Here is a 23031-nt window from a genome sequence, read left to right as displayed (position 1 = left end):
AGTTTGTCTTAAATAAGTATTTATGTATATTGTATCTCTGGCAGAAAACATACAAGTGCGCTTCCGGTGTCGTACGGCGACTGCCGCGGATGTTGATGTTTTGTTTGTGAGCCTGCTCCTGGAAGATGTGAACTACCGTTTGCGGGACGCCTCGCTTTATTCTTTACTTGCTCAGTCTCCATCCGAGCAGGTTCGCTGGTAGAATCCATCGTGTCTGACCCGGCGTCTCGACCCGGGAGCATCGCGGTTTGGCGGGGACGTGGTGCGATGATGGAGGACTTTGACGAGATCTACGAGGAAGAGGAGGAGGAAGAGGACGAGGACAGGGCCGCGGAGGAACAGCTTCTCAAGTACGCTCCGGACCCGGTGGTGGTGAGAGGCTCCGGACACGTCACCGTGTAAGTGGCTGACGAGGCTTGCTGCCATTGGGGGGAGACTTCTAACGTTGTCGCCTGACTATTAGCCCGGTTGGTGCTAGCTGGATGCTAACTTTATTAGCCTCCGTTATGGCTCAATTTAGCTACTCTGTTAGCCACATGCTAACTATAAGAGTTGAGGCTACTTTTACATATATGCACTATTTTTCATGTCATTGTCTCCCTTCATACTATACTTGTTCATGCTTATGTCAGCCATTTATAAAATTCGAAGCATGACTAAGAATGTGAGACCAAAGGACAGGCAAAGTCTCGTAGCATTGGACACAGTTATAGTACACTTCTTCTCATTTTACCATTTTGTTCACTAGGAAATGACCTCAAATCGCTTCCATACTAAAAAATTGCATATTAAAAAAAATGTTAAACTTGGTTGAATCCGATTATGCTGAGTTATACCAGTGGTCCTCGGATTACAAACGAATTCCGTTCCTTCGACGTGTTTTAAGTCGGAACTCATACCTAAATTAACACTTAAGTCACCTATGTTGTACACAGAAGACTCGATAGACATAAAATAAAGTAATACAAGCATTACAGCCATAGACACTTTGCTTTCGCTCCCTTACCCTGTTATGATACTTTTGAAGGTTACAAACAATCTTTTAGCCTTCCCCAGAATCAACATAAGGTTCACTGGGATAGTGTTGAGTCTGGTCTTCCAGTCAAAGCACTAGCAACCTTTCATTCTCAATTACAAGACCTCCACAGTGCTTGGTTATTACTGCGACTTTCATAGGAGCAGATCCTTTAACATGATCAAGGATATGATTTTTCTTCATCAGGAAGGGCATCCGGAATATTAAGGGCTCAAGCCCTGCACACCCTGGAATTAATTCTCCAGTAAAGGCCAATACTATTTTTTTAATTAATTGATTTGTAACCACAGAACATAATAAAACAAAAAACTGTACACTTAAACATCACAGCTTAACCCTCAATGTGGACACAATTATTCACCACAGGACTTCATAAATTTTTACCATCACAAAACATTTGCAGCTGTACAGGCAATTTTAACGTAACAGTTTTTAAACAGCTGCTGCTCCTTGAAAAAGCCACATGACACTAAATAACTTTAAACAGAGATCTTTGAGATTTGTTTTAAATTGTACATTTTCTGTGCCAGTTTAGAGGGATATTTTTTTTTAATGATCATGACAAATGCCACTTTAAGACTCCCAATGTTTACATCTCCATTTTGATGTTCCTCTTAACTCCACAGGTTTGGGCTTAGTAACAAATTTGAATCGGAATTTCCTTCAGCACTTACAGGCAAGGTGAGTGAAACACGCTATTGGAATACAATGTTCATATATCTGGCATGAATAGGGATCCCCTTCATTTCTCAATTTTTACTGCAGCATATCTTATCAAGGGACAATATTATAGAAATCCCTCGTTTATCGTGGTTGATTGGCTCCAGACTTGACCACGATAAGTGAATTTTGAATATTTTCATAATTCTAACATAGAAAACATTAACCTTATTAGCCCCGTAGACATGAAACACCCATATAGTCACCCTTACATTTGTATTAGCCATTATAGTACATGTAATCAGAAAAAATAAGCTGTATTAGAGATGGCGTGGGCTCACAAGTTAGCGGTTCCTTTTTGTTATTTTCCGGACAGCCTACTTCCCAAGGTGGCTATTGTCTCATCCATGTATGTGATGATGGTTTAAAATAAGACATTTAAGATGTAGATGTACTGCTACTTGTGTGCGTCACAGTAAATGTGTTCCCTAGCAGACCTTAATGTCGGGTGACGTATCTAAGCTGTCGTGGCTCATGGTAGCCTTTGTTATTATGATTATGTTATTACTTTTGTGCTTGTTGTGAAATTAAACCTTTTCTGAGATGACTTCTGGCCTTGTCTCACCAAACACTGAAAGCCTGAGGCCAATGTAAATGTAATGTTAAATGAGTATTTTTTTGTAGGCCATATTCAACCACGAAACAGCGATCATTAATTACTTTTTGAGTTACATCGTAAGTACTACCACATACCTGTACATGTGTGCTCTCTCAGGTAGCACCAGAAGAATTCAAAGCAAGTATCAACCGTGTGAACAGCTGTCTGAGGAAGACGCTGCCGGTGAACGTGAGGTGGCTCTTGTGCGGCTGCCTCTGCTGCTGTTGCACACTTGGCTTCAGTTTGTGGCCTGTCATTTGTCTCAGCAAGAGGGTAAGACACACACACACACACGCACACACACACACACAACTTTTGTATCTGTGATACACATAAGCATGAGAGCATTTTTCAATGTTTGCTTTCAGACAAGAAGATCTATAGAGAAGCTTCTAGAGTGGGAGAACAGTAGACTCTACCACAAGGTCTGTTTGTGTGTTTATGAACAACATGCATTTACAAAGCTTAACTGTTACCTGCTGCATTACAGCATAATACTAACTGCTATCTGTTGTGATTGTTGGGCCTTGGCGGAGGTTTGCCGTCTATCTGTCTACTGAATGCGCTGTGTTGCTATCTGTTTTACAGTTGTGTTTGCATTGGCGACTGAGCAAAAGGAAGTGTGAATCCAACAACATGATGGAATATGTAAGTGCTGACCAATTTAAAGGCTTCATTGTTGTTCTTTTGACTCACCGTGCCAAACGCGATCCATTCTGGAAATTGGAGACAGTTTTCTTCATTGTGAGGGATCTGTTTCAACTTTCACCAGCATAAAACTCTGACCGTACAGACAAGGTTTTTAGCAACATTAGGTATTGTAAAAATATGTTAACCACTACTGATATTAAAGAAAAAAAGCTTTTGATGCAGAGGTCTTCCCATATGATGGCGGTTCAGATACACATATCACACTCGTTAATGTTCCTGTCAAACAAGCATAAGAAGTTTAAAAAAAAACACACTTTATCAACTCAACTCCAGTAGATTTTCTCGCAGTTTTATTCCACCCCCAAACTATTTACAGGAGTACAGGTCAGGTTGATAACCTTAGAATCAGGGAGGAATAGCTTCAAATTATTACTCACTACGACATGGTTTGACTTAAAAATAATAATAACGTAATCAATAGCATACCAGTGGTCTTCCCTTGATACAAAATAGTCAATTGATGCTTGGAGTCTGTTTTTTTCTTTTCCATTTGTTTACTTTGTACAACACAACCACCTAATTAATGTGTGTCATTATTCTGTCACATAGTTATTAAAATTCATCGCAATTGCCACATCAATTGTGTCAGGGATTTGAAAGATATATGCGTTTAGCATCATAATTGTTGCAAGAATTGTCATGTTCCTTGATAAATACACACACAGTCATGTGACGCCTGGTTTTTAAACAATGTTTTCAAATTGTGCTCGCTCTCTCTCTCTCTCTCATCCCACTCAGGTAATCCTAATAGAATTCCTCCCGAAGATCCCCATCTTCAGACCCGACTAGCCCATCTGCTCTGACGATGCCGACTAACGAACTAAAGTCCCTCCTGAATCACTCCAAGAGGATTTTTGTGTTTACAGGGTACAACATCCACCCTCTTCTTTTCCTTTACAGACCACTTCTCTCGCCATTATCAAACTTTTTTTTGTTTACAAGAGTGCTAACTGGTGGTTCTGAAAAGGGGGGATTCACACCCAATGTTTCAGATTTTACAGCTGGAAGCAGTTTTCCAGACCGAAGCACAGAGTGAACACATGGTGACACTGTTGGCAGCTCGGGTACTGTCCACCAAACCACCAATACATGCCCGGGCTTTTTTTTTTTTTCGTTTGTTTGTTTGTTTTTAAACAGGCGGCTGTGGAGGACTACTAAATATTAGGCTCCAAAAAGGCCACAATTGAAGAGTGTAGCAGTCTTACAAGGAGCACCTCTGTAAGGAACCACCATCAATATTGCCTGCACCCAGAGACAATCAGTCTGAATGGATGAACTCATTTGGCTTAACAAATGTGTGATAGCAAACTATCTTTTTTGTCTTTACATGTATGCCATATTTTCTTATTTTAAAGTCTCTCTCTGGTCATGTGTCAACTGTAAAGTAAAAGCACACGATTGTCTTTTTGTCCTTCATATTATCCTATCCAAGGGGAGATAAACAGCTACGAGTGTGGCCCAGATGAGAGAATATATGACTATAAGTAACATTACAGTAACTTTTATTTTGTAGTTTGAATAATAACACTCATCATCGTCTATTAATATTGACATTTTTATTAAACATTAAACTTAGGATATATTTATTCTACAGCTAATAAACCAATGTTTGGATTTGACACAGTATGTAATAGGATGGGTGTTTGGCTACATTATTCTTAATCTAAATAGTAATGCCAATTGATTATTTCTAAAATATGTTCAAAGTGATCTTTGAATGTTCTAAACACCTATTTCCATACCAGTGTTGTATTGAGCAGAACGTGCCAAGCCACCACAAACTTGAGATTGAATCAACAGCGCCTCTGCTGGTGGCAGCCAAGTAGTGCACTTCAAAACACAAATTCCTCACTCAACAGAATTCCTACTTATTGTTATTCCTAGCCCTATGTGAAACAAAGCGACCTATATGTGGGTCACACTCAGGGGACTATCATCCATCAACAACAACAATGTAGCACAGTCAGGGTATTCTCTATGGTTAATATACCACATTACTTGAATATTTGTTTATTATATATCTATATATATATATATATATATATACACGCAGTATATTCCCCAACAACTGTCCTAGTTGAATGAAGTGAACACATATTACCAGAGAATTTTGTGTTGTTTTATGTGTTGTGCTTGCTATGTTCTGCACATTCACATCCACTTACAATGATCGATGCTCAAATGTTGAGTTTAAGCGAATTTGTAATGGTTGAATGGGTAACATTTGGTTGGAAGTGACACACAAGTGAATTTTCTATTTTATTTTATATTATTACATTTTGAAAATGTACATGCTTTATCTTATTGTACAAGGGATCTTGTAAATTCTCACAATCTAGACCAGAGGTCGGTAACCTTTACTATCAAAAGAGCCATTTTACCCCCCCTCCCTCACTAAAGAAAAATAGTCTGGAGCCGCAAAACATAATTTATAAACAATAGCTAATAAACTTTGAAAAGTTTAAATGTTTCTTAATTTTAACAAGTTTTAACAGCAAAATACAGCAAATAGAAGTGCAGTGTACACATGTAATGGAAGCCAACTCATAGAATGATGACCGTATCAACCTCAATACCTGACATCTGGAGCTAATTGCGAGTCTCCCAAGATTTTGATTGACTGCCAGATTCGGAGGGAATTTTGGGGTATCAAAGTAGTTCAGAGGAGAAAAAGCGGAGTTGATCAAGTACTCTTGGTAGTATACAGTCTCATAGAAAGTCAGATTTTTTCAAAACTCATTACAAAGATGGGTATTTCCTCATTTGGAAAGGAAGCCAAAAAAAAGAGGCTGAAGAGCCACATGTGGCTCTGGAGCCGTGGGTTGCTGACCCCTGATCTAGACCAAGGGAGTCCAAACTTTTACCACCAAGGGCCACATACTGGAAAAAAAGAGGGGCCATTCAGTATTTTTAAAATATCTAATATAGATATGTTGAAATGTTTTTTATATTTATAAAAAAAATTCACATCATGACTATTCTCATATATTCCCAATCTAATTTTCCAAAAAATTGCAAGATTCTTTTTGTTTCTCATGTTGCAACTTATTTTTATTTTTACTAAATATCATGACTTTTTTTCTCCTGCTTTGTCTTTTTCCTCTTTACATGAGCCGAGGGCCGCACTTAAGACATCCCTAAACATGTCAGTTGGATGTTCATGTCATGTTCGGTATTCAAGAAAATAACTTTTTTTTTGTCACTGCAACTTGAACATTTTCTACACAAGACTTCACTTAAACTGAAGATATAAATTGCCGTATTGACCCAAATATAAGACAACCTTCTTTTTTGGAAAAAACAATATCAGTGAAATAACTGCTTGCTCCTCAGCAGTTTTATCTAAATATTAGTATCATAACTCCTGTTTGCAAAATTGGTGCCCAAACTTTTCAGGTACGTTTTTCCTGCAGCTGGAGTGTGCGGGTGACAAGAAGAAAAGCTCTGCCTTACTTAAGCAGAAGTCATGTTTTGCTTATATAAATCTCCAACTCCAAATTTAAAACAACCTATCTTTTATGGACTGTTTTTCGGGCAATCATCCCATGGTGTATTCAGGTCAATACGGTAATTTGAGTGTCAATGCACATCACTGGGTCGTGACATTTCTATGTTTCATTTCTTATTTATTTGTCTCTTAAAGGCGTGAGGCCATAATATGCAGATATTTGTGAAGAGCGTGCACACATGATGCAAATGTTGATCTCAGACTGTGATTACAAGCCTGCACAGAAGTTGTGTGTGCGTGTGTGTGTGTGTTTGTGTGTGTGTGGTTACACAGTGATCTTACGGAGACCTGTAAATCTGGAGACACTTGCTCATTTAATAGCAAGACAAAGTATGTCTAAACTTTTGTAACCCCTTGGTGAGATCTCGGAAACAAACAGGAAGAAGTGACAGAATGCCAGGAAATGAATGTAATACTTGTGTGTTGTTGGGGAGAAAGATGTACGTATGTATATATGACCCATATGCAGGTGTATGTGCAGTAATAAATTACCAATAAAGCAGGCCATGGGGCTTTCTTCTTAGTGTATCTGAGTTTGATTAGTAAACCTGAGCTGAGCTGCTTCATGAGATGAGTGTTTCCACCCGTTATTGGGCCAAAACTTACAGGTTCATTATCCAGTGGATGTATAGTCGGTATATGTCGCAGGTATAGATAAACAAAGATACATTATTTTCATTTTAAAAAATATTTCTGCTACAAGAATAACAAACACTCCTGGGGCCTCACCTATAAAAGTTGGTGCGCTATGGCCGACTTTTAAAAAAATGTTTGATATCAAGGCACACAAGTTTCTACATTTTTTCTAATTAATTTTACATTCATGTAAGCTTAGAAAAATGTGTTTAAAAGGTGATGAAGCTATGTATGTCAAAAATTAATTACTGTAATTCCAGACCGATATTTCAAAAATATGTTATTTTAAACATTAAAGCGGACCAATTATGCTACTTTTGGCTCTTAGTATCGAGTTGTGGACTACTATGGAGCATCTACACACAATAACCCGCACACAAAGCTTTCTAGATCTTCCAGATTCTGCACCTCTTTCTGCAGTTTTACATGGAATTTTCTGCTACTGACCCAAACGGCCTGCTAAATTTACTCAACACCGGCACGCCCACTCCGCTGTGATTGGTCACACTCCCAAGCTCTCCCGAGGACTTCCGGGTACATAGGTCCAGCAATATGCAGCCCATATAAGGAAGTCCAGATCACCATTGGGGGGTTGAAATCTTTGCCTTTTTATTTATTTATTGAATCATTTACTTTTATTTAATGAGTCAGGGTAATTTGGTGTGCCTTTATTAGGAATACACTGTGATATTTTTACTGTGATATACTAACAATGACAAAGTAGTTCATTCCTGTTGTATTTAAGTACAAACTAGCAAGACTGAGGCAGCTTCCACTTTATTTGTTATTATTTTTTTATTGTATCTGGGTTCATCTTAAGATACACGTTTATGCAGATTGCCCAAACTGACTAATCAAACCCAAAAGTGTCTTTACTCCAGTTTCACTGCCTAACAGCTTGTTGAATAGTTTCATATAATTTGAGTTGGAATCAGCCATTATGTCCGTCAGGTCGATGGTCTCAGTGTCTTTTGAACCTTCTGGACAAAAGCCTGTAGGATTCCAAGAAAGAAGAACGGATGAACTGAAGTCATTCCAGGGAAGGAATTCATTCATTCATTTTCTAGCACTTTTCCTCACAAGGGTTGCGGGGGGTGCTAGAGCCTATCCCAGCTGTCTTCAGGCGAGAGGCGGGGTACACCCTGGACTGGTCGCCAGCCAATCACAGGGCACATATAGACAAACAACCATTCACACTCACATTCATACCTATGGACAATTTGGAGTCGCCAATTAACCTAGCATGTTTTTGGAATGTGGGAGGAAACCGGAGTACCCGGAGAAAACCCACGCATGCGAGAACATGCAAACTCCACACAGAGATGGCCAAGGGTGGAATCGAACCCTGGTCCTCCTAGCTGTGAGGTCTGCACGCTAAACACTCCACCGCCGTGCTGCCCGAGTCTCATCATATTTTCTGATTTCAATGCTAGTAATTAGCGAACACAGTTCAATATTCTGACCTTTTTCTGAGTCCAGGACGGCTGGTGGGGGTAAGTTCAGGCAGTCCACCTGTCTCTTAAACTCGTCCATCTCAGCAGTTGTCACTTTGGGTCGCCTAGCTGGTAAACATAAGAACATGGTCTTTACATTTACGTCATATAACACTTTATCGCAATAACACATAAACAAATTCATTTGTGTTTTTTGTTACACTGTATGACCTTCTTCTTCTTTCTCTTTGGGCTTTTCCGTTCAGGTCGCCACAGCAAATCAATCTCCTCCATCCAACCCTGTCTTCTGCATGTCTCACATTAACTCCCCTCATGTCCTCCTTCACTACATCCAAAACCTCCTCATTGGTCTTCCTCTACGCCTCCTACCAATATATAGACAGAGGCTCCAAGGCCTCGAACATGTAATGTCCCTCTAATGTACTCGTTCCTGATCCTATCCATCCTGGTCACTCCCAATGAGAACCTAAGCTCATCCTCATCTTTGCTACCTCCAGTTCTGGTGGACAAATTTTCAACAGAAAGCCAGTATAGTAGATCCCTGCTATTGACGGACATATCAATCCCAATGCTGGTATCAATATTGATTGATACCAATGTATAAAGATCAATACTCAGACTCCCTCTCTTGTGTTTGATTTACCGCCACGTGCCTTAGCAGCAACAGGCAACCAAACACCGGATCACCGGATGGCAGAAAGAAAGAGGAGCACCAAAAGATCCATAAAAATTCATTCAGATTTAAATTGATTCAGATTGATCCACGTAGTATCGGCGATACTGGTCCTGTATTTAAATTATTTGTACAAATTACTGTTTACGCTGTACATTGTTCACATTTGATGTAATCTATTTATTCTTCACATTATTATTTATTATTTATTATTACACGGGAGCCAGGCAACGACATTTCGTTGGCAAGTTATTGTGCAATGACAATAAAGAAAGTCTATGTCTAAATTTAGCGGTACCACGGTACTAAACTAAAGCAGAAAGGTTTTCCATCGTTTACTTGACTTCCTATATGGAAGACAAGTAGACTTGTGTGTCTACTACCAAAAATTAGTAACAAAAACAAAAGATTACGCATTAAAATGTTATTCCCTTACTGAAAACTCTATGAATTTTTTTTATTCATAGGATGCTTCTTATTCCTATTCAGTGGCTTGTGTGGATGTGGCCTTACTCATCAGCTGAACCCCATTGTATGTGCTTTCCCCAATGGTGTAATTGGACAGAACAACCATGCAGTCAGAGCAGCTGGTTGTCAGAAGAACCTCCAAACCATTAAGAGGATGCACTGGAAATCAAATGCAAACACAAAGAAGACACTTTGTTGACATACTTTCTGTAGCCCAAAGTTTAAAAAAAAAAAAAAAAAGAGAACAGGATCGATGCGAATGCGAAAGTCCAACTCACCCATCGTGAGAGCGTTGTTTGCTAAGGTCATCTTCGAAGTCACGCTGTAGCAGCTACCAAACCTTTTTTTTTTCGGGAGGAGACCTCATAATGACATTTCTATTAACGTATTCATTCATAATGTGGTCTTTTATTTATTGAATAAATAATTGGAGGCTGGCAATGACACAATAAAGTGTAAGAAGTGATGTTATATTTACAAAAATTGTTTTCAAACACTCTGGGTTATCTAAGAGTCAAACAGACAATAAACTTATCATTCCAGTGAATGGCATGCCCATACAAAGCATCCATATATTGTTGACTCAGTTTCTGCAAAGAATGGATAGTAGTTCTTTTAGAATTGTCTTTGGAATTCTTGAATTTTTATTATGTGTGAATAAAGAAGGTGACAAACACTACTAAAATTGAATAAAACCTCGTAGCTCTATCTTACAGTCTTTGGTCACATATTGTGTCATTTCCAGCCATTCACCAACAGTTTATACACTCAGAATCTGGCCAAGGTATGAATAATATGATATTATTCAGGCATAGTTACTGTACATTTTCTGCACTTGACGCACGCTTAAGGAATCACTCTCAATGGCAGGTGAGATATCCCCCCACACGGTGTCCACAAACATCTTGGTAAGCAATTTGGATCCTGGAATGTTAATGCTCTCTGCTGCATACGTCCACCTGCCCAAGAACTACAGCACACAGAGTACATACGATTATGATGAAGCCCCCCGCTCCCCCAAAACAAAGTATCTCACCTGGTCCCGTCCTTGGATTTGCAACTGCTGTGTCAGCGTCTCACAGTCAGCCAGAGGAGCTGATTGCCCGGCGGCCAGAAGCACCGCAGCGAGAATTAAGAAGAACATTGTAGCTCGGCACGTCTACTTACTGTGTGTGAAGATCTTGGGAGTTGTTCCGTTTAAACTGATCAATCGTAGCTGCTCCCAGCTCAATAAAGTACACGCATCAAAGTTCACCCCTAAAGTTGTTTGTGCATGTTTCGTAATGTGTTTGCTATTCAGTTGATGGTCTACTAAAAATCTAATGTCTATTAAAAGAAGCCATAATATTGGGTACCTACTGTAAAAAATGAGAGTGTAGATCATTATATCAACATCAAAACCTTTCAGTGAGTGAACTTTAATAGCAAATCATAGCAGGGCACGACTACAGACAGGTTTGATTTGTTATAGATAGCACTGTAGAAGTATTTACCCCCATGAAGTCAATCAGTTGACAAAGAAATCAAAAAGTTTATCCAGGAGCCTCGCAACCCGATGCGCCATCTTGCTTTCTAACAACGAGTTGAGGGCGACAAGTCCATCTGAGGATTCAGTGTCGTCTGGGCAGAGCTCTGTATGGAATAAAATAAGATAAGATAAGATAAGCCTTTATTCGTCCCTCAGTCTCAGAATCTACAGAATCAGTTAAGCAGTACAAAAATACACAATATAGAAAAATAAACAATACAAACAACCCAAGTATTAACAAAATCAACAGTTTTTCCCAGAGTTATATACAATACAGTATGTAGATAATATGAAACGAGATGAGATATATGACCAGTCTATACACTGAGATCTTGTTAGTGAGTTAATATGAGGCATTATGGAAATACTTCACATAGAACTTAGTATAATGCATATTGAATATAGTGTCTCAATATACATAGGGTTGACCAAGTGTGTGTAAACGTGTGAGTTGATGCTTCTCCTCACCGTTGTTGGGGTCCATCATGAGTGGGGAAGGCATCTGAAGACACTTTGCTTGTTTTCTTAGTAACTCTATGTCAGCAGGTGAGATGTTGCGTTGCCTGCCTGGAAAGCAACCAAGCAAATATATATTAATAATTATAACAATAATCAACAAAGCATCAATAAGCAATAAGATGATCTGCTTTTACCATATCAACCCCCCGCGGACCCTGCGGTCCTCCGGCACTGGCCTTTTAACTATACCAAAACCCAGAACTAAAACCCACGGTAAGGCAGCATTTAGCCACTATGGCCCCCACCTGTGGAACAGCCTGCCGGAGAGCCTCAGGACTGCGATTAAAGATTAAAGACACACCTTTTTAATCAGGCTTTTAAGTAATATTTTAAAACTTTTCTTATGTTTGTATCTTTTTTTAGTCCTATTTTATGCTTTTAGTCTTTAGCTTTTAACTCCAGTATTTCCTCACGGGGGGTCCTCCACACTGGGGGCTGTGTCGGGTCTGCTGAGGTGGGTGCCATCCTTGGGTCCCTTCGACCCGGCCGGCCAGCCGGGGGTTTCTCCCTTTAATTTGGGGGTCCGCCCGTCTGTCGGAGTCGGGGGACCCAGGTGCTGGTCCTCCCAGTGTGGACGGACCCAAAGGTGGCGTTTCCTTGATCCTCAGTGCCATGCCATGTCTCCCTACTGTGTGTGATTGTGTGTGTGTGTGTGTGTGTCTAGTATGGAGGGTGGGAGGGAGTTTCTTTGTTTTTTCCTTTTAATTGTGGTAATTGTTTTAATTCTGTAAAGCACTTTGTGTTGCATGTCTTTGCAGGAAAAGTGCTATACAAATAAAGTTGATTTGATTTGAGAAACCATAAAAAAAACAACAATCAGCCATGCAAGACTCCAACAACAGACAACCAAGTGTGAACCAACAATGATTGAAGGGATAGCTGTGTCTTACTGAAAAGCATAAGACTCTTAAAAGAGTCCTGGGTGGAGTTGACTTCCTCATAGACCACCAGACAGTCTGAACAGTCCGTCTTCAGGTAGACTTCCTTCAGGTAAAATGGATGCTCTGTGAAAACACACATAGTAATAATATAAGACATACAGTAAACACAAAGTAGAGTTCATTAGACTTGATGTAGGCATGTTGGCTGACCAATCAACATGGTGCTGTTCTCCATCGTCACATTGTACGTTAAGCTTGAACACTTGCCATAGCTGGACAGAAGTGGGGATGTAATCACAATATTAGAATGCTCAGTATTACTTGAGCAATGTTTATTTTTGTTTATTGTGGTTGTAGAGGGTGCAGCATACATTCTCTGAGCCTGGACAATGTTGAGCACGTTGCTGCGGGACGTGGCACTGATGTCCAGCCAGATGTTGTTCATCAGTAGGCCCAGAGATCGACTTCCAGGGAGGTCGGAGCTGCCCCCGATGTACAGCCAGCGGCCCAACATCTGTGTGATATCCACGTTAGAGCAGTCTTATAATGTAAAGCAGGCATTCTGCAACTATGGCAAAGTGTTATCGATAAATGAACACATTTGCGTTCCAATCAAATAGTGAATTTCAGTTGTGTACAAAATAAATGATATGCAAAAGAAAGCAGACTTACTTGTTCATTGCTGACACTGATTGGTTCGAGCAGAGCGTCGCAGCTCAATAAAGGAGCAGAACACCCCGCAGACAGAAGACCCAGAAAAACAACAAAACACTTCATCCTCATCGGCTCTTCCAAATGTTTTTACTCGTCTCGCAGCAGATGTAAGTGAAGCATATAGAAGCAGACTGGGGGGGTTGGAAATTTTTTTTTTTGTTTGAGCTTGTTTGAGCTTTGACCCACAACAGGAATGGATGGAATTTTGATCCAGTTGCCACTTTACAGAGCAGCTTTGTTGAGGCGATTAGTTTCATTAAAGATTTTCAAAAGAAAAAAGGGCTTAGCAAGCAGGATAAGTAAGGATCAAGTAACAGAGAAGTTTGATACAAGCGCTTGCTGTGTCGTACTGGTCAAATGACATGAGAGTTTTCACTGTTTGTGATGACTAAGTGAAGACTGACTGGTGGTGGTCGCTGCACTCATTCATTTATTCAACATGTTGGAACTAAAGGCCTCGGTGCTTATGTTTCTATCAGCCCTTGTATTAGAGATCAGTCATGGAACGTGTACTTGAAATGAAAATGCAAATGAAAATCAGTATGAAAGTGTGCACTTCAGTCTTTGTGGATTAAATTTAATTGACATGATTGTTCAAAATAAATCAAATGTTCTGGTACAATTCAAGTTGTTAGGTAAATAGATTTGTCATGTGTGCTATCTTTTCGCATGATTAATAGTATAAGCATGGTAGTTTTCAGGTCATTTGGAGCTATAAATACAAATGGACTGTATATAATCCTGTATAATAATAAATAAAGTAAATAATAAAGTCATTTATAGTTCAATACAATACAGAAAATATTGGTGTATTTCAGATGAAGGCAAAATACAGGCCAAAGGTTTGGGCACATGCAAAGAAATTCCACTAAGACACACCTGGGAACTGACTACTTCATGAAGCTCACTGAGAAAACACCAAGGGTTTGCAATGTTATTCCAATCGCGATTAAAAAAATTAGGTTTAAAAACTTGAAGGTTACTTGAACTATGTCCTTTTTTTTACTTTGACTACCTCAAATTAAAAACTTTTTACTGTCTGCAAATTCCAGTTTACATAATGCCGTTTGATAACGTTAAAATACTGTTAACACTCAAATTTTACATTCTAAGTTTGAGACAGAGCTAATAATACTAATTGGGGACAAAATACATTTTCCAAGAAAAGTTATCAAAAATGTGTTTTTTTTAATTGAAGTTGACAAACTCTGGAACTAAGTGACAATTTCTGTCTTCATACAAAACAAATTGAACTGGACAAATGAAGAGATAGAAACAAAAAGAGTAGACATGTTGGAGAAAGGGAAGGAGGCGGATGAGGTGACGTTAACATTCAGCAAAATGGCTACTCCTTCACCACCTGCTTTGCTGCATCCATTCTCGTGGCGAGGAAAAGCAGCAACAGATTGGCAGGAGAACAGAGATTGATGGTTAGAGAAGTGACAGGAGACATGAATCACTGTGACATCCCTGTTTTGTTGGTCTGCACTCGTCTCCTCCATTTCTCTTTCTCATCTTTAGTGGGTGACATGGTGGGTTGGACAAAGAGAGAGAGAGAGAGAGCGGGAGGGAGGGTGGAAAGAATAGGTTGTGTTCACTCCATAGCCTCCTGATTCTCTTGGTCTGCACCCATGTCCTCGCTGGTCTCTTTGCCCTCCTTGCTCCTCTTGCTCTTCTTGTGTTTGTGCCTCCGGTGGCTGTCACCCTCTTCGCTGTCGTGCCTCCTCCTGCTGCTGCTGCTAACAGAGGAAGCGGGGCAAGGGCGGGGCGAGGGGGATGCCAATGTGCAGAGTTGAAGGGTAAAACAATGAGAGACAGAGAAATCAATAAGACAGAAGGAGAGAGAGAGGACAAGGCTAAACTGTGGCGTCGAGTCGGTAAGAGGAATTGGACGGGAGAGTGTAGCTGCGCGCCCCCCTGAGGTTTACATGTTGGCATACCTGCGAGAGGACTTGTGGCGCCCCTCATCTTTCTCTCGGTGCCGCCTCTCTCGGTGTCTGTCTTCCTTCTCACGACTTGCTCGCTCGCGATGACGATCTCCATAAGCACGTTCCTGGTATTCTCGGTAACGATATCGCTCCTCGTCGCTGGGGCAAGGACAACGGTGGTCAAATATCACACTTGGGGCCTTACTGTCTGTTATAAAGTGCAATCAGATTATATAGCAAAACAAACAGTGACATGGATTGCGAGTAAAACCTTTTCCGCAATAAAAAAAAATAAATAAAGGAGCAGATTATAGTACTGATGATACTGACACAAATATGGACATTAATATTGGGACACATGGGGGATGTTTCCATACAACACTTTCTACTCTTCTTCATTCTCACCTGGTGTATCCAATCCCCGAGGGGCTGTGCTCTCGTTCCCTTTCTCTATCTCTATCCCGCTCATGCGTCCTCTCTCGAGGCCGCTCTCTGTCTTTGTCACGCTTGTCGTCCCGCCGAGAATAGTAGTCCCATGGTTTGGAGTTATCCATTAACGGAGGCCAGGAAGGAGGCACACCGCCAGACATGGGGGGAGGGTAGGCACCTAAAGATAACATGTGGTCAGATATGTTTCAATGTTTATTTGGCAACAACACAAGCAATGGAAGATGTGTTTAATATTCAGAATTAATAATGCAGAAATTGACAATGCCTACTGACCTTGAGGGAATGGATATGGAGGGATAGCGCGTCCATCGTAACCCCCGGGATGGCTGTTGTAGAAATGCAAGAGCATTAACAAGTTACAGTTACAGATTTTCTATTAATCAGCTGATGATCGGCACATGCTGATCAATGCTTTTATGAAGCTGATCACAAAAAATGATCACATGTTTTTGTACTATTGCAGCCTGCAACATGTAGAGGACACTGTGTGCTGTGTATTGTCCTGCCCTCATGTCTTGCTTAGTATCGCCATCTCCCTTCCTTTCACACTTTTTTTTTTCCATGTTGTTGACTGGAAAGGACGTTCATGGCAAGAGCTCTGCTTTTACTACTACTAGAGTTTCACTATTTTGGCGCTCTCCTGACTGCACTTTGGGATGAGAGGATCAGAAAAGCTTGCTGACACCATCAACTTGAAGTCAGACCGGCCATACTGGATAAGCGGTACAAAATGAATAAATGAATTTACTGTAGCTGTTTGTCCACTGCACAATGCAAAGGCTCTATGCAGCTCATAACATTACCTGTCCATAGTGGGGATGATAGAAGGTGGGGGACCACTGGGCGGAGGAGGAAACCCTGGAGGAGGTACAGTGATGGGCAACCCTGAGAGAGACAACAAGAAAACGTAAGTTAGAAGGTAATTAGTGTCATATACCATACAAGATATATTTGCACAAGATAGGCTATTCGAGAAAGATACAACTTACTGGGTGGTGGGATAAGTGGAGGTGCAGAGCTGACGTTGGGTGGCGGGGGCAGGAAAGGAGGCGGGGGGATGTTTGGAGGGAGGGGTCCAGGAGGGAAGAACGTGGGCATCTTAGCAGTGGTAGACTCTGCCTCTGACGTAGAACGTTCAGAGATCACCTGTACCATGACAGCAACAGTGTAAGAATTATAATTTACCTTTTCTTCATTAGACCAACTGTGTGTGTTTAAAATACCTGGATGTTATTGCCTTCCAGGTTATGCCTACGTCGCCCTTCCACCCTGCTGATAGTGGCAGTCTGCCCACCAATTACATCTATGCTACCACTTGACTTCCTGGGAAAACAAGAAAAGCAATATTGCAAGTTAAAAAAAAACAAGGATGCACACCCATCACTCCTCAGCAAACACTCTTGTCTTTTCATCCAACTGAAAAAAATACTATGTTGCATGAGGGACATAGACTGTACGTAGAAATGATCCTAAACCAGCAATGTACAATATGAAAAATTGGACATGACTATGCCATTTGAGCTTGCTTACAAATTATGTTATGTTACATACAACTTCCAAATGATTACAAGTACACACAGTACTTCAAAAAGAGCACTGAGGTATTTTTTCAGTAAATGAAATCCGCCAGAGCCCCCATTTTCTGAAAACATTTCACATAATCTACATTTCACCTAGTTGGGACAAGGCCGTGCCCACTTACGTATAATAGGACATGTCCTGTGCAGACGGGCCAGTCCACTGAGTGGGGGAGATCCTACCAGGGTGTAAAGGAGATGAGAGTAACAGACACCAACACACACATACGTTGGTGAACTTTTTCTTCTCCTTTTTTTAACCATCACAAGTTCTGTCTTCTACTATAATAGTTTAATACATTTTTTATAAACTGTTACACATTATTTCTACTTTAGGTTTCCATTTGGTCTGCTGGAAAACAAAATGGGACTTCTACCTTTCTGTTGTGATGGAGACTGAAATGCCTTCAGGATAAAAGCAGAAGCATTACCTGGTGACCTGACTGGTGACAGACTTGTAGAGACTGACTGGAGACGTAAAGTCAGGCTTGGAGGTGTGAACAGGAAGACTGGACATATCCTTCTCATTGCCTGTCCTGCCTTGCTGGACCTTGGATGTTACGATGCAACAAACAAACAAGAAGAGGTTTTATTTCCAATTTACCTACCACTTGATATAGAAATGAATGATACTGCTAAAAAACAAAGAGACGATACACTAATAGGCCTTCACTTACGGTGATTTTACTTGTCCCTGACCCTACAGTAGAAACTTGCAGTCGCTTCTGTTTCTCACAGTAAGCTTTCCACGTGTCCTCATTGAAGCCATAATTAAAGTAGTCCGACAGATCCGCACCTGCACACACACACAAACACACACACAGAGAGTAGGACCATAATCTTTGCATTCTTCAGAAATAAGCTGTGACACATACGTCAGCTAGTTGGAGTAAATGTTACTTCATATGGATGTGTGCTGGTGGAAATATGCCTGGGTCTGGCCCCTTCATCAACCAAAACAAAACAGTATTCAACATCAAAGGTGACATATTATGCTTATTTTCGGCATTTTGTAGTGAGCTGTAGACTCTAATTGAGCAGCTACACCCGATAACGCTCACATAAAGCTTTCTAGACCTTCCAGAACCTGCAACTGCGATCTAGCGTGTCTCCAGCACAACCACAGAGATGTGAATGGACTGTCATTTGCTTTTTTTCTGGCGGAGTTTTCACTTCTAAAATGTTGTTCAGGGGACAAGCCATTTGGGCGTTGTCACAACCCCCCCCACGGGTAAACAATGCTATGTTGTACTAAATCTTTCTAATAATATGAATACGCTGTGTGTTTATATGAATATGTTGGTGTACTGAGATGTTATTTGTGCTTGCAAACATACCTGGTTTCCTCCAGGGTTTCTCCTCGAACAACTCCATATCCACTTCAAGCACAGGAACACCATTGATGTTGCCAGGTGCATCAAGATCGACTCCTTTCAGTTTTGCATTAACTAGAAATAAAACAAAGGTGTGCTTATTTGTGTCTCTCTGCGAACAGTGTTGTTGTAGCTACAACAGCAGCAATAGGGTAATGAAGACATACCTTGTCCATAAGACCTGGAGCCAGGCGTTTTAATGTTGAGATTAACTGGTGGGGTGCCGTATGGTCTGAGGGAGAAACACAACCAAACCCTCACAGTCACAAGCTCTATTTTCTGAAACTGTTGGATACATCAAAAGTCAGGTCTATAAGAAATGAGAAATAACATGTATAACAAAACTAAACATGTTTGCAAAGTAGTTTTTTCTGTTGTGTACACATGTAGACAGTATTTCAAAAGCATACGTGTATTGTGGAGCCCCAGTTTTAATGTCTCCAATGGTGACACGGACGTCATCGTCGTCGTCATCACTGTCGCTGTCACTCTCCACATCATCGCCTACAGCCTCCCCAGTAGCCTGTGACTGAAAACAGTTAATGGCACTTATATCAATCGTTACCATAATAACCGTGGCCTCTCACTATGTAAAAGGGGTCTACCTCTGAGGCCACACCATTTCCCGTAGCGTGTGTAGCAGCAGGAGGAGGAGCAGCAAGAGCATCATCATCAGCATCATCAGTAGCGGCTGTTTCCTCGGTGGATGCATCAGCAGGTGCACTGTGGATAGGCAGTTATAATTATCTCTACTTTGACTGATATCATTATGTGTTGCAGTAGACCTTATGAACATAACACACAATGCCTATACAAGAGATATGGCATCAGTAACGCTGAAGTTGAGGATGAAGCAAGTATTACAGAGAAAAAGCTGCACAACTTTCCAACACTGAAAGGAAAGGAATTGAGGAAATGAAGTGACTGACTTCATTAGTGAATTGAAATACAAACAGGGGGGCGTTGTCGTTCTATGTGCATGAACTCCCCTTTCAATAGATGTCTTTTTTTGTCTGTTTAAATGCGTTTCAGATACCTGTCAGCAGCATTCGGTTTGGCTTCTTCCTCGTCTTTGCCCTCAGATTCATCTGAAAAGAAGTGAGCGTGTGATGAATTTACATTAAATAATAATACACTAAAAGCCCAGCATTGTAGTAAATAGTAAATTACATTTCATTTAACAACGAGTAAGCACGTACACAAACGTATTTACTTGGGTCACGCTCAGATAGCCTCGGTTAGCCTAGCAAACATAGGCTAACTATTTAGCAAATATTAATGTAGCGATGGCTTTACTGGTGAGATGTGCAATGATAAAGCAGCAATCACACAACTCAACGCCACTGGCTGATGGGTAGATGACATTTAAGGACATAATTAATAATAACATTAATAATAACATTTTACCTCCATACAACCATTCTTCCTCCTCATCCCCAGCGTTAGCATCCGTGGTGGCTGGTTTGTCCGCTTCTTCGGCAGACATGTTTACAAACCTTTAAAACGGCGTAGGTCAAGCAACTATAAGAAAATATTCTATGTGGATAAATATGCGAACAGTTTCTCCCTTTGGTCGGGAAGCGAGAATGTGAAAAATTATGATTTCATAGATTCATCTCCAACGTTGTTGCGAGCCAAGCAGTGGGAAACAGGAAGTGATTAAAGGCGCTTTAGCAAGGTCAAAGTCTTGTTGGCAGAGTGTAGGTCAGAAAAAACAGCGCCCCCCTCAGGGCACGTAATGAATACACAGTTGGGAACCTGGCTTTCTCTCTGTGGGAGGATGGCAGTGGCAAGCACCTTCCAGCTCATGGACACCCCCACCTCTTCAGGATGATGAAAGTATTGCAAGCACATGGGTCTGACATCATATTGTCTAATTAGCAGGAATAATGATTCCAAACGTACATTAAGGCTGTAGAAAGTCATTGTGTATTATAAATATTTCTTCAACATTATAACATTGGCAACATGCTGACAATTCAGTAGAAAAGAGGCTTGAGCATGAAGTCTGCCATGTATTTGATCATCGAATGAACACATTCAGCTATTTTTACTAAAGAAAATGTTAATTAATATTAATTAATATTTACAGTATTTTATATTATCAGTATTTTTTCATCATCTTTTCCTGACTGCCTGTACTGTGTCATTCTGCAGAATCAATCAAGTGTCCAAACAAGCACCCGATACTCACTGTCAATACTTAGCACGGCTGCTAAATAATACTTTTTTCTATTGAGTGCAGCTGTTAAATAAAACAAAGAAAGTTTCCAGTGCCAGCAATTTCAAAAAGAAGGTAAGAAATAAAAAAAAAGAATTTTACAGTAAGTAAAAATTATGTAAAACATTAATTTGTTCATTCCTTCCTTGTTATCTGCATGTAAACCATAATTATTCTCTATAAAATGTATTTTTGTTCATACTTTTTGGGTGTCTGGAACTAATTGATTTACATTCACAAAGACTGAGGTACTACTGTATTTATTTTTCATTTTAATATTTCTATCCAATGGCGTAGTCTCCTGTGAGCGTATGAAGAAGCTGTCTGGTCAAAACCACTCAAGCGGTCTCACAAGTTGTTGCTGTTGCGGTTTATGTTGGCCCCAGTAATGCAACACACATTGTAAATGCATTTATGGCTTGCAACCAGTTAAGAGGGGCCACTTTAGCTTGTCACTAATTGACATTTAAAATCTGTAGATTCTCTCACTCTCTTATTCCTCCCACCGCTTTAGCTATTAGCACCTCTTTACTGTGGTGATTATACTGCATGTGGAAACAATGCCGACATGCTTCAATGTGCAGATGAAATAAACATGAAGACAACGGTCACACGCTGTTAATCGAGTGATGGCGTATGTGACAACCACCTATACGTCTGTATTCTTTTAAATGTATGACTCTGTGTGCAACTATTTGTTGTACACACGCACACACAATAAGTGGAGGGAGGGGCAAGGCAGATAAACTGATCAGTGTTTCAAATTGCATTTGTTTCATTGTCTTTGCCTCTTCCTTCTCATCCCTCAATCTTTTGTCTTTTCTTGTCTCTTTGTCTTCATTATTTCATGCCCTCCCCGCATTCTCTGCTTTCTTGAATCTCGTATCATTCTGGAATTATAAGAAGCCTGACTAAAATAAGTTTTATGATGGATGTGTGATCATTTAGTAGGGAGGGATAGGAACACGCTCCTCAATCTAATGAGACGCAGAAACATTATACTGAAGTGGCAAGATCAAATGTGACAGAATAATGATGACTTTATTTCATTTGTCAACCCGTTCTACGCCCGTTCTGAATTTTGTTAGTTCAACACCAACATATGCACTTTTTGTAACATAATTGTTTAAATTATGATTCTCAATCAGGCTGCACGATGGAGGAGTGGTTAGCATGCAGGCATGTTCTCCCCGTGCATGCATGAGTTTTCTCCAGGTACTCCGGTTTCCTCCCACATTCCAAAAACATGCTAGGTTAATTGGTGACTCTAAATCAGGGGTCTCAATGGGCCAAATGTGACCCGCAGGACACTAGTTTGAGGCCCCCGCCTTGATATGAAAGTTTAATGTTAGTGTGGCCCGCGCAAGTTTGATATGGATGCTGTATGGTATCATGTACCCAGAAAAAATTATTACGTTTGATTAATTTTCATGTTAAAGGTTAAATAACTGTTAATAGTTATCCTCCCTATCTGTGTGGAAGTGGTAAGTTTTTGGCTATTTAAGTTTAAAGGAAATAACTTGGAGGCTACCGTTTAGGTCGCTAGCTCTCTAGTTTGCGAATTAGCATGTGTCTCAAGACCCTGCAGTTGCGCAATATGTTGTAAATAAAAAGACAATAAATGTGACTATAGTCGTGTTTTGTCATGTCTACAGGGCTCTAATAATGCTTTTTTAATTTTAATCTGAAAAAAAATATTTGTCTACCCACCAACTATATGTGGTTTCTTAATTTGTAATTATTTGCCATTTTATTATTATTATATTTATTTATTACTGATTGATTGATTTTCTTTATTCTTGATCTTATTTTGTGTAGAAAAATAAAAAGTAAGATATTTGAGAACAGTGGAATGTTTTATCAGAGCTTTTCTTGTAGAAAATCGGAACCAAAGCAAAGTTTATTCATTTTTCTGTTTTTAATAAATGCGTTTTTTGTTTTTTTTGGAAAACCTGATGCAGCCAGCCTCGCCCAGACCCTAGCTCCAGTGGCCCCCAGGTAAACTGAGTTTGAGACCCCTGCTCCAAATTGTCCAT

General features: G+C 40.2%; 4 protein-coding genes across 6 annotated transcripts; 1 reads left to right on the top strand and 3 right to left on the bottom strand.

Annotated features, from left to right (window-relative positions):
* Positions 1 to 37: 37 nt before the first annotated feature.
* Positions 38 to 7101, top strand: LOC131123256 (cysteine-rich hydrophobic domain-containing protein 2). The gene is made up of 6 exons (XM_058065447.2): positions 38 to 398; positions 1663 to 1717; positions 2472 to 2627; positions 2723 to 2779; positions 2943 to 3002; positions 3804 to 7101. The coding sequence occupies exons 1-6, from the start codon at positions 268 to 270 to the stop codon at positions 3852 to 3854; spliced, it is 510 nt and encodes a 169-aa protein (XP_057921430.1). The 5' UTR covers positions 38 to 267; the 3' UTR covers positions 3855 to 7101.
* Positions 4631 to 10991, bottom strand: LOC131123224 (uncharacterized). Its single transcript, XM_058065445.2, has 6 exons — positions 10841 to 10991; positions 10629 to 10774; positions 10083 to 10144; positions 9850 to 9963; positions 8673 to 8771; positions 4631 to 8201 (listed from the first exon to the last, which is right to left on the bottom strand). The coding sequence occupies exons 1-6, from the start codon at positions 10946 to 10948 to the stop codon at positions 8038 to 8040; spliced, it is 693 nt and encodes a 230-aa protein (XP_057921428.2). The 5' UTR covers positions 10949 to 10991; the 3' UTR covers positions 4631 to 8037.
* A 295-nt stretch (positions 10992 to 11286) lies between these two features.
* LOC131123240 (uncharacterized) lies at positions 11287 to 13909 on the bottom strand. The gene is made up of 6 exons (XM_058065446.2): positions 13405 to 13909; positions 13104 to 13246; positions 12943 to 13004; positions 12742 to 12855; positions 11801 to 11899; positions 11287 to 11436 (listed from the first exon to the last, which is right to left on the bottom strand). Exons 1-6 carry the CDS (start codon positions 13513 to 13515, stop codon positions 11312 to 11314), a joined length of 654 nt encoding a protein of 217 aa, XP_057921429.2. The 5' UTR covers positions 13516 to 13909; the 3' UTR covers positions 11287 to 11311.
* A 973-nt stretch (positions 13910 to 14882) lies between these two features.
* On the bottom strand, positions 14883 to 20469 carry fip1l1b (FIP1 like 1b (S. cerevisiae)). Of its 3 annotated transcripts, none has more exons than XM_058065441.2 (16): positions 20182 to 20469; positions 19811 to 19862; positions 19380 to 19497; positions 19185 to 19303; positions 18942 to 19006; positions 18739 to 18849; positions 18079 to 18197; positions 17833 to 17951; positions 17527 to 17580; positions 17048 to 17147; positions 16814 to 16970; positions 16628 to 16709; positions 16098 to 16150; positions 15780 to 15981; positions 15387 to 15533; positions 14883 to 15182 (listed from the first exon to the last, which is right to left on the bottom strand). In XM_058065441.2, exons 1-16 carry the CDS (start codon positions 20258 to 20260, stop codon positions 15041 to 15043), a joined length of 1719 nt encoding a protein of 572 aa, XP_057921424.2. In that variant the 5' UTR covers positions 20261 to 20469; the 3' UTR covers positions 14883 to 15040. The 3 variants fall into 3 exon arrangements, with proteins under 3 accessions (XP_057921424.2, XP_057921425.2, XP_057921423.2); XM_058065442.2 differs by having other exon boundaries at positions 14883 to 15185; positions 19185 to 19297; XM_058065440.2 differs by having other exon boundaries at positions 14883 to 15185; positions 20182 to 20468.
* Between the last annotated feature and the right edge of the window lie 2562 nt (positions 20470 to 23031).

The sequence above is a fragment of the Doryrhamphus excisus genome, linkage group LG9 (genome assembly GCF_037039965.1).
Source record: "Doryrhamphus excisus strain RoL-2023G ecotype Guam linkage group LG9, RoL_Dexc_Guam_v1.1, whole genome shotgun sequence".
Lineage (NCBI taxonomy): Eukaryota > Metazoa > Chordata > Actinopteri > Syngnathiformes > Syngnathidae > Doryrhamphus > Doryrhamphus excisus.
The sequence above is the reverse complement of the archived record's forward strand: the minus strand, read 5'-3'. Positions and strand labels throughout refer to the sequence as shown.

Excerpts from the sequence above, each read along its gene's own strand:
- LOC131123240 (XM_058065446.2), bottom strand. The coding sequence starts at position 13,515 with ATGAGGATGAAGTGTTTTGTTGTTTTTCTGGGTCTTCTGTCTGCGGGG. Across the intron at positions 13,247-13,404 it reads TCAGTGTCAGCAATGAACAA|ATGTTGGGCCGCTGGCTGTA; the intron begins GTAAGTCTGCTT and ends GATATCACACAG. Across the intron at positions 12,856-12,942 it reads GAACAGCACCATGTTGATTG|AGCATCCATTTTACCTGAAG; the intron begins GTCAGCCAACAT and ends GTGTTTTCACAG.
- fip1l1b (XM_058065440.2), bottom strand. The coding sequence starts at position 20,260 with ATGTCTGCCGAAGAAGCGGACAAACCAGCCACCACGGATGCTAACGCT. Across the intron at positions 18,850-18,941 it reads CTCCAGGTCTTATGGACAAG|TTAATGCAAAACTGAAAGGA; the intron begins GTATGTCTTCAT and ends TTTTATTTCTAG. Across the intron at positions 16,971-17,047 it reads TGGAAGGCAATAACATCCAG|GTGATCTCTGAACGTTCTAC; the intron begins GTATTTTAAACA and ends GTCATGGTACAG.
- LOC131123256 (XM_058065447.2), top strand. The coding sequence starts at position 268 with ATGATGGAGGACTTTGACGAGATCTACGAGGAAGAGGAGGAGGAAGAG. Across the intron at positions 2,780-2,942 it reads ACAGTAGACTCTACCACAAG|TTGTGTTTGCATTGGCGACT; the intron begins GTCTGTTTGTGT and ends TCTGTTTTACAG. Across the intron at positions 3,003-3,803 it reads CCAACAACATGATGGAATAT|GTAATCCTAATAGAATTCCT; the intron begins GTAAGTGCTGAC and ends CATCCCACTCAG.
- LOC131123224 (XM_058065445.2), bottom strand. The coding sequence starts at position 10,948 with ATGTTCTTCTTAATTCTCGCTGCGGTGCTTCTGGCCGCCGGGCAATCA. Across the intron at positions 10,775-10,840 it reads AAATCCAAGGACGGGACCAG|TTCTTGGGCAGGTGGACGTA; the intron begins GTGAGATACTTT and ends TGTGTGCTGTAG. Across the intron at positions 10,145-10,628 it reads GTGCGTCAAGTGCAGAAAAT|GTTTGGTAGCTGCTACAGCG; the intron begins GTACAGTAACTA and ends GAAAAAAAAAAG.